Raw genomic sequence first — 10,350 nt, 5'->3', positions numbered from 1 at the left:
TGATGAATAGAGTGAAGACGAACATTAAAAGTAATGGCAGAATGAATAATGAGGAGCGCATCTCCAACCCAAAACCTGACCTCGACCCTGTCCCCGACCCCGACCCCGACCCCGACACACCTCATTACTTTGGCTACTTTTAAGTACGTAAGTCATCCTTGAAATCATTTATTTTGGTCCCATGGAAATTGATTTTGACAGAACAGATAATTTAATTCAATCACGAGAGGTATTGGACCTATTTTTCCCTTACAGTTCAACATTTATTATCACTGTAAATATTCATTTAATATTTCCCCTCTTTCTTTCCTTCAAAAATTATTATATAAAGAATTTTTTATTTTTGTTATTTACTGTCCCTTTAAATATCGTTTATAAATACATTCACGGTTGTGTCATAAAAATAAATAATCCAAAATTATTGTTAATTTTAATATATATATATATATATATATATATATATATATATATATATTTCAAACAAAATTTATTATTTATTCTAGTTATTTTTTTTATTTTATAAATTTTAATTAAATATTTGAAATTAAATAAATATATATTTTATAAACTAAAATTTTATTTTTATTAAAAAAAATGTAATAAATTATTCCAGCCATCCAATCTAAAAATACCTTTAAATAAATAAATATATATTTTATTTAAAAAAATGGTATGCTTCCTATTCTTTTTAGGTTATCTTATAAAAATACATTTAAATTTAGTAGAAAATATGTCTCTAATTTTAAAAATGACCATATTACCCTTAACATTTCACACGCGCCCCAAAAAAACTCAAACCCGAAGCCAGACCCCCTCACCCCACACGACCTCATATAGGTTTCCTTCTTTCACGAGATATTTTCTTACTATTTCAAACGACTATAATGAAAATCACGTGTCAATGGAAGGAAAGGAAATTGTACGCTTTCATGTTCTTTTTAGGTTATCTTATAAAAATACCTTTAAATTTCGTTATTTGTTCGGAAAATACGTTTATGATTTTAAAAATGACCATATTACCCTTAACATTTCACACGTGCCCAAAAAAAAAATCAAACCCGAAGCCAGACCCCCTCACCCCACACGACCTCATTAGGTTTGGTTGTTTCACGAGATATTTTCTTTCAAACGACTATAATGAAAATCATGTGTCAATGGAAGGAAAACAAATTGTATGCTTCCATGTTCTTTTTAGGTTATCTTGAAAAAAAATACCTTTAAATTTCGTCATTTGTTCGGAAAATACGTCTATAATTTTAAAAATGACCATATTACCCTTAACATTTCACACGCACCCCAAAAAAACTCAAATCGGAAGCCAGACCTCGCACCCCACACGACCTCATATAGGTTTCTTTGTTTCACGAGATGTTTTCTTACTATTTCAAACGACTATAATGAAAATCACATGTCAATAGAAGTAAAGGAAATTGTATGCTTCCACGTTCTTCTTTTTAGGTTATCTTATAAAATACTTTTAAATTTCGTCATTTGTTCGGAAAATATGTCTATGATTTTGAAAATGACCATATTACCCTTAACATTTCACATGTGCCCCAAAAAAACTCAAACCCGAAGCCAGACCCCGCACCCCACACGATCTCAAATAGGTTTCCTTGTTTCACGAGATATTTTCTTACCATTTCAAACGACTATAATGAAAATCACGTGTCAATGGAAGGAAAGGAAGTTGTATGCTGCTTCTGTGTTCTTTTTAGATTATCTTAGAAAATACTTTTAAATTTCGTTATTTATTCGGTAAATACATCTATAATTTAAAAAATGACCATATTACCCTTAACATTTGACAAGCGATTAAAAAATTATCCTATAAATATAAAAATATTAGAATATTAGATAAAAAGTGGTCTAAAAATAAAATTGCACGAGGATATATTTAAATAATATAAATTTATCGCATTTATTATTTTAAATATTTTTTTAAATGGAAGTTCAAACTGTACCCTTATCCCGCTCACGCTCCTTTGACGCTCTCTATTTCTCTGTCTCTGTCTTTCATTTTCTGACTCTCTGTCCAAAGTTCAATTTCTCCCGCTCTCTGTATGTCTGCTGAGAGCTCTCCAGATCGCCATGGAAGCGGTGGAGCTCTAGTTAGAGATGTAAGCCGAACCTTGGCAGTGTTATTTTTTGTTTTGATGATCGGTTCATCTAATCTCTCGTGCTCATTTACGAGTATTTATTTTATGCGTTTGAACGTTTGTCTGGTTGTTTTAGCGGTTTCGAATCTCGGACGGATAATGATTGTTGTGAACGTTTCGATTTATTTGTTTTGGTGCATGGCGTGGATCTTCAATGCCGATTTCTTTTGTATTTAAGTCTATTTGGAAATCTATATTGCGCTTGATGATTTGGCCTTCGTCTGGCCGTTCAAATCTGGCGGATTTTAGAGGCTACTGTATGATTCCTTGTTGTTGCTTCCATGTTACTCGTTTTGGAGGGAAATTTGATTTCTTAAGTTCTTGGAAGCGTGCGTGATTTCTCTTCCCTATTTGGCTGGCAGCAATATCGAGAGGTCTTGTATTGGTTGGGTGGATGGAAGGAGAGAAGAAATAGGGAGTTTCTTACGGTTACGATATGAAAATAAACGTATGAGGTTTGCATCAGGGGATTCTGTGTTGTCTAGTGTTTACTGTTGCTGTAATCTAGGTCCGTAGTTTCTTTGAAACTGTTACATACCATTTTCGCTACTCTTCACTTCTATTGGAACACCTTTACCATTAAATTATTGGTCGAGTATTATCACAGTAGTTCTCCATGTTTATCAGACTTTTCTCGAAAACTTTTTAGAGGTGAAAAATGTCTTACGCTATAGCTTTTCCATGAAGTTTTCAATCAAGCGTTGCATGTTATTTCACTTTCTGTAGTAGCCGCATGGTTTTTTCTCGATTTTCCTCTGTACCTCCACGTTAAATTATTTTCAGTTTAGCGTCGGTTCTTACCCATTTATCTTATGTTGGTAATGCAGCTTCAATGAAATTGATTTTTGATCTACTGTAATTGACCGCTGGTGTTCAAAGCAGTAAGAAATGAGTACGGAAAACGTTGCTTTTGAAGTTGAAGAGTGCTCTGTCCGGATCACGAGGGCACGGGCAAAAGAGCTTAGCGAATCAGGAGGCATTCTATGCTCCTCAAAATCTTCTCGAGTTCAGAAGCCACTTCTACGAGCTAACTCAAAAAGAATGGCATCTGATGATATTAAGATTTGTTCAATCTCTTCCAATGGCCTTCCTATTAAAAGAAGAGCAGTGCTCAAGGATGTGACTAACATTTCCACCAAAGGGTCTGATAAGAATTGCGGCAATGCTTCTAATGTTCGGGTAAACTTAAATCTTGAATACTGGAAATGGTGATATATGCAGTTCTAATTGCTAACGACCATATTTGACAGGGTGCCAAACCAACTAGAAGAGTTTCTGCGAAGGCTAAGGAAAATGCACCTTTAAATGTTTCTGTAGGAGCAGAAGAAGATGCAAACACAAGATTAGCAGAGGATTTGTCTAAAGTAAGGGTGGTAGAATCACAAGAGGTCTCTTCACGAGAAACTTCAGACAAAAAAGAGAGAACAGTGCAAGCCATGTGTCCCAATAGCAGAGACTGTGGAGTTTCAGATATTACTCTCTCTGAATCTTCAGATGAATCTGTCCCTCAGCCAAACGGTATATACCATCTCTAAAATTAGTTTCTTATAATGTATATCTTTATTGGTTAACTGAACCATCAAGTGACCTTATCTCAATGGCTTCCATGTATAGGTTTGCACTATCCTGTTGTTGGAGCATATTACCTTGCCTATCTATGTTGCATGAAAAAAAAAAAAAAAAAAAACATTTTATATTCAATTTTTACGGAAATATGTCCTGAAAAGTTTGTCCTGAAAAGGAGCTTGGAATGGGTTTATGAGCCAGATGTGATTTTTGCTGATTTATTATGTTCTACTTCTAACTGCTCATAATATATAGGAGAGTAGACAAACTGTATCTGCAATTTTTTGTGAAGCACAATTAATTAGCCTGCAAGAATGATCAAGTTTTGTTGGAAAAATTGTGCGTCATAATTTTTTTTTTTGGAAACATGATCTTCATGCAGTAAACTGTTAACTATTGATTCTACTAATAGCAGTTACTGATAATGTTCATGGTTATTGGAAAAAATTTAGAAGGGCCACGTATGAACGTAGTATATAAGCATTGGTCTTGAATTTGCCAGGAGTGATAGTGACACCGTTGTGTAAATTTTGCAGAAAAAAATATGGCACCTGAACAATCGGCAGCATCTAAGGATAGAGGCATTATAAACATTGATTCGGACTCCAAATGTCTTCAATCATGCAGCATATATGCTCCAGACATATATGACAGGATACGTGTGGCGGAGGTTTGTGTTGAGGACTTACTTTCACTATTTGCCATAGTTACATTAGTCAAGTTAGTACAGATGCTGTAGTCATCTTATGCCATGGGCCATAATTACACATGTTATGAAATCATACATAATTAACAAATATAGACCAAAAAATCCCCTGTTTTCTATTGTCTCTTTCACTTGAAAGTAGGATTTCTAAACTAGAAAGGGAAATATGAAACTTTTGAAATTATTAGGAAGCCGCGGAATTTGTTCTTCGATATTTAAGATGTTTGCAGTTGCCATAAAAATGACTGATTCTTTTCAGCTTGATCAAAGGACCTCAACAAACTATATGGAACAGTTGCAGCAAGATATCACTGAAAAAATGCGAGGAATACTGGTTGATTGGATTGTAGAGGTTTGTTTCATCACCATTAGCTTTACTTTGATCAAATTGATATGTAATATCGAGGGACTTTCTTAAAGGCAACAAGTTGACAAAAATCCTCTTCCATGGGATATAGAAAGCTTTAAATGCATTCTTTTAGTCAGTAGTTTTTTTTAAGCGAAATGTTTAATCTTAGTCTTTTTTACACTGCATGGTATATTAGACTATAATTGTTCTGTTGTTCAAAACATTATATTTTCTTGTTGTTTCTGAGGTAGCGTTATCTTAAATACCAATCCTCTGGAAATAGTTTCACCGTCTTCTTAAATATAAATGAGAAGAAACAAACTTTTCTCCATAAATTTATTTTGAGACAATCTCCAATGATTGCATAACATTTTACTTTTTGAGATTGTCCGAAATGGAAATTTTATATCGACACCAAGTCTAGTTGGAAAGTTTACAATTTTTCGTGGCAATATGAATTGAAAATTTTATCTTCTACTAAGCAGAATTATTTTGTCAATTTCAAATTTGTTAATGGTTAACTGTTTTTTTCAGGTCTCTGAAGAATATAAGCTGGTTCCAGATACGCTCTATCTCACTGTGAATATTATTGATCGGTTTCTCTCGCAAAATCATATGGAGAAAAAACGTCTGCAACTTTTAGGTGTTGCATGTATGCTAATTGCATCGTAAGTCTTGACTAGAATTCTTGTGCTAATCTAATACTTCAAATTATCAACAATTTGTTATGGAGGGAGTCAAAAAGTGTTAGAACCAGAAAAGGTCAATTCTATATCCTACACATGTTCTAAACATGGTTTCCTTTTACTTGAAGGAAATATGAGGAGATCTGTGCACCGAGAGTGGAAGATTTCTGCTTCATTACTGATAATACTTACACAAAAGGAGAGGTACACATTTAGCTGCTTGGTTAGTTTATATGCGTTGGTTTTGTTCTTATGATTCATCAACAACTCGCTAATTCTCATTGTCCATTAGAACGTTCTCTTGCCGTAGAGTTGCTGTTTGTTTCACTGCATTGCAAGAGACGAAGTCATAAGCCACTTTGTATCTTGCCATTTTAATAATTTGAGCAACCTAGTCAGATGGATCACTTCCTTCTGTAAATTTGGGACAATTCTTGACTCATGATGTTAATGGGAAAATATGGGGGAAGAATCTTTGATATACATTTGTTGTTTGCAAGATCAAACAAGTGAAAGAATGTATGTTTTAGCCCGGGAGAACCACTTAGTCTAGAATAAGGATTTAGTGTAAGATAATGATTGATTTGTACAAGTGAATGAGTCTAGACCCTAGCAGCAGCAAAGCACAAGACTTCAAAGTTTTGTATCATATGGAAAACAAGAGTAAATGTTTCCATTAGAGTGTCAATTTGAATATGAGAAATTTTCATATTTCTAGAAGAAACAGAGATGAAAATTACTTGTGTCAGCTTCAATATGCTATTTTGAGGCGACATTACTTAATTTTTTAACGAAAAAGCGTCGTCGTCCTGGTTTCTGTTGGATGGAAAACAATGTTCACGTTTCAGCCTAAGTATGTCAGTAGTACCACCTTGTATCATGTTTGTTCCAACGACTTATATGTGATTTCAACGACTTATAAGTTTTGTACCAGGTAGTAGAAATGGAGAGTGAAGTTCTGAATCAACTGCACTTTCGTCTATCTGTTCCCACTACAAAGACATTTCTAAGGTATTATCTTGTTATCCCACTTCGACAACTATGAGTTTGCATACTCCAATCTAAATTCACTTGGATATTTCAAATTTACAGGAGATTCATACAATCAGCTCATGCTTCTTACAAGGTACTCTACATGTTATCATTACTTTATATTTTATAGACATAAAATATATCAACAACAGATACTAATGGTGGCATTTTAACTATTTTGCTATCAGGATCCTTGCACTGAACTTGAGTTTTTGGCCAATTATTTAGCTGAGTTGAGTCTTGTTGAATACAGCTTCTTAAAGTTCCTTCCTTCTCTGATAGCCGCATCAGCCGTATTTCTTGCGAGATGGACACTTGACCAATCAGATCATCCCTGGGTCTGTGCTTCACTCCTAGGACATCTAACTCTTTCTGTCTCTCTAATTTTTGTTATCACTAATTGATTAAGAGAAATGTTGTCTCAGATTCTGTTGTGCATTTCTTACAGAATCCAACTCTAGAGCACTATACATGTTACAACGCTTCTGAGCTGAAAACTGTAGTGCTTGCCCTCCAAGACTTGCAACTTAACACCAGTGGTTCCTCGCTAAATGCCATACGTGAGAAGTATAAACAACCCAAGGTAAGAACTAGAAAAAAAAGTCTCTATTTGTTTCACTGAAACTGTTGGAAACCATCTTTAATATCCATGGTGTTGCTGCATAGCTTTTTTTAGAAAATTGTTTTGTTATCAAACCATCTTTAAAAAGTTAATCAGCTTAGTTTGGAATGTGTTGTTGAAAGGTTAAGTTGATAATTTTGTCCCAAAGTTTTTGGCCATTTAGGTTATAAGCTTTTATAAGTTTCAATTGTATAATTTGAAATTTTGATTAGGCTTCTATTTAGCTTGCTTACATATTATGATCATTAACATATCCAAACTTTTATCATTTAGAGGCATGATTGAAACATTTTATAATCGATCCAATGTTCAAGTTTTAGTACTAAATTTATAAATCTAATCTATCTAGGTTTAGGTTTTTGTTGAGAATTGTTTGGAGGGAGTTCCATATTGGTTAATTTAGGGAATGATCCTGAGCTTATAAGTAAGGAATACAGCTCCATTGGTATGATGCCTTTTGGGGAAACCCAAAAGCAAGGCCATGAGAGCTTATGCTCAAAGTGGACAATATCATACCATTGTGGAGATTCGTAATTTCTAACCCGGTATTAGAGCTATGCCCTAAACTTAGCCATGTCAATAGAATATTCAAATACTGAACAAAGAATTGTGAGCCTCGAAGGTGTAGTCAAAAGAACAAAGGGTGTACTTTGTTTGAGGACTCCAGAGAAGGAGTCGAGCCTCAATTAAGAGGAGACTATTCGAGGGCTCCATAGACATCAGGGGAGGCTCTATAGTGTACTTTGTTCGAGGGGAGGATTGTTGAAAATTGTTAAGAGGGAGTCCCACATTGACTAATTTAGAGAATGATTATGGGTTTATAAGGAATACGTCTCCATTGATACGAGGCATTTTGGGAAAACCCAAAAGCAATGTCATTATACTATTGTGGAGTGTCGTGATTCCTAACCGTTCTAAGTACAAGCCATCTATGAGTACAAGCCAAGTAAAAAGCAGTGTTCATAGTTGATAGAGAGTAAATGCTTTTTGATTTTGAATAAGATCCTGTTCTATTCGTTGTACGACATTGCGTTCGAGTTCTAAACGTTTCAATTGACTCATTAATACACATCCTTATTGCAGTTCAAATGCGTAGCGAAACTAACATCTACTCGATCGGTTCTATCACTATTCTGAAGAACAAGAATGATCATTTTCTTGCCAAAACACTACAGGAGGATGTCTTATCTTTTGAGTTGATCTGCCATTCTCCTTCTAACCTCCCCCAACTGTGATGGAGCTAAAAGAACACAGCACATCCTTTTTGAACTCAATGACTTGGAATGTGGAACTACACTTCCTCTGCACTCTCTCTGGTATCTCCTCTCTCTGTGTAATCTTATGCTTCTAATGTCATGACTTGTACATTAATATTCCCTTAGCTGAGAAAATACTTCATTTATAAATCCTCCAACCTATTTTGGGAGGTTTTGGTTACTTCATCATCTTTCTTTCTCTTATGCTTGCTTCCATTTAGCATTATTTTTCTTCCTAAGCTCACACCCTAAATGAATAAACACATTTACGATTTTGATTTGATTCATACATTATTGTTCATGCGTTCGGGATAGAATTTGTACCTTTAATCTCTTAGTCCAAGTATGCATTAATCAATTGAGGTAGGGGGCTCCCGATCTGATGAATCTAATCAACTCAACTCAATTCATAGAGTTGGGTTTGATTTTCCCTCTTACCTTTAAACATACTCACTTTTTTGCATGTTAGATTAATTTTTTATATTAAATTAATGACTTAAAATTAAATTAATTAATTGTCACTTTTTTTTTTTTTTATCACAGGTAAATTGTAATATTTAGATTAGTAGTAGACCAAAAGTAAATATTATAGAGTAAAAATTAAGATAAAAATATAAATCATATGGAACTCATGGTTATCTTGATTCGTTAGAAATTGAACAAGTTAGAAAATTTCTTCATTAGAAATTGAATAAGTAAAAAAATTTCTCGTTTATGTACTTGCGTCATATGCATACAAGACTCTGAATACCAAAACCCAAGACCCTGAAGTAGAAGCCCTCTCGAAAGAATCTATTCAAGAACAGATGGACAAGTAAAGTATAAATAAATTTTATACCTTTAAAATATTATTATAAATAAATTTTATACCTTTAAAATGTTATAATTTAAACGTGAAATAACTTATGAATAAATAAAAACTACTCGGTCAATAATATATTTATTATTTTAAACATGAAAATTAAATTGAAATTAAACACGAATATTACGGATAAAAATGTAATGAATATTGAAGTAAAAACTTGTAAAAAGTATTTTTCTTTATTTTTAGATCTGTAAAAAATTTCAAAATAATTTTAATTAGTAAAAACATAACCAAAAGTATTAGTAAAAGAGTACCGTTTAAAAAATATAATTTAAAAAAAAAAATCCACTAATCTAACTCGAGAATAGAAAATAAATAAATAAATAAATATATATATATATATATTTTTTTTTCTCTAATCCAACCTACACAAAATTAAAAAAAAAAAAAAAATGGAAGAGGGAAATTAATTTTTCAAAAAAAGAAAAAAAAATTAAAATTAAAATTAAAATTTAAGATGAGTTTTGCATAATCACATTAACCTAGTGGCCAGTGCGGCCCAAAAAAAAAATCAAGCATGACACGTAATCTTACGCACGTGTGAATCTCAATCAAGATAACTGCTTTCTATATGATTGCCACGTGGCGGAGAAGGTGACGTACCGCTAATATAAATTAATTTTTTCACTCACTCTCGCGGATTGCATTTCGAAGCGCGACCCTTTTCGCTCTAAATCTTCGAGCCTTTCTTGGCCACTTTCTCTCTCTCTCCTCCCGATTCCATTTCCATTATCTTTTCAACTCTGCTTAGCTTCTATCACCATCGACCTCTCTTCTCTCTGCAATTTTTGATCTGGTGGTTACTTTCTCTCGCTGGCACTGCGCTCGCCTTCTACGGATCGTGCTGTATCGGATGATTTATGTATGTTCATTTCTTGCATTTTTGGACAGTTTTTTTCTTTTTTGTGGATTTGGATGATGGGGAGGTGTTCGGTTAGGGTTTTAGGTTTTCGAATGGTTGTTGTTATGCTTTTGGCGGGTGGCTTTTGATGGATTATTTTGAATTGGTTGTGATGATATGGAATTCTTGATGTTTTCTGATTTCGTATGGTGTACCTGTCCGTTTTTTTTTTTTTTTTTTTTTTTTTTTTTTTTTTTTTTTTTTTTTT

General features: G+C 33.5%; 2 protein-coding genes across 2 annotated transcripts in view; both read left to right on the top strand.

The window, feature by feature from the left end:
- The first annotated feature begins 2,029 nt into the window (after positions 1 to 2,029).
- Positions 2,030 to 8,552, top strand: LOC111788171 (cyclin-A2-2-like). Its single transcript, XM_023668421.1, has 12 exons — positions 2,030 to 2,120; positions 2,987 to 3,338; positions 3,410 to 3,677; positions 4,262 to 4,395; positions 4,691 to 4,783; positions 5,315 to 5,448; positions 5,595 to 5,670; positions 6,401 to 6,477; positions 6,559 to 6,592; positions 6,687 to 6,836; positions 6,947 to 7,081; positions 8,204 to 8,552. The coding sequence occupies exons 2-12, from the start codon at positions 3,048 to 3,050 to the stop codon at positions 8,255 to 8,257; spliced, it is 1,446 nt and encodes a 481-aa protein (XP_023524189.1). The 5' UTR covers positions 2,030 to 2,120; positions 2,987 to 3,047; the 3' UTR covers positions 8,258 to 8,552.
- A 1,324-nt stretch (positions 8,553 to 9,876) lies between these two features.
- The window catches only part of LOC111788088, a 9,457-nt gene continuing 8,983 nt past the window's right edge, over positions 9,877 to 10,350 (top strand). Inside the window, exon 1 of the mRNA XM_023668263.1 lies at positions 9,877 to 10,103. The gene's annotated coding sequence lies outside the window, so the exon portion shown is untranslated. The remainder of the gene's footprint in view (positions 10,104 to 10,350) is intronic.

This window comes from Cucurbita pepo, chromosome LG02 (genome assembly GCF_002806865.2).
Source record: "Cucurbita pepo subsp. pepo cultivar mu-cu-16 chromosome LG02, ASM280686v2, whole genome shotgun sequence".
NCBI lineage: Eukaryota > Viridiplantae > Streptophyta > Magnoliopsida > Cucurbitales > Cucurbitaceae > Cucurbita > Cucurbita pepo.
This window is presented reverse-complemented; position numbering and strand designations above follow the sequence as displayed.

Coding starts and splice junctions, on each gene's coding strand:
- LOC111788171 (XM_023668421.1), top strand. CDS start 3,048: ATGAGTACGGAAAACGTTGCTTTTGAAGTTGAAGAGTGCTCTGTCCGG. Junction 5,449..5,594: donor GCATGTATGCTAATTGCATC/GTAAGTCTTGAC, acceptor TTTTACTTGAAG/GAAATATGAGGAGATCTGTG. Junction 6,837..6,946: donor ACCAATCAGATCATCCCTGG/GTCTGTGCTTCA, acceptor CATTTCTTACAG/AATCCAACTCTAGAGCACTA.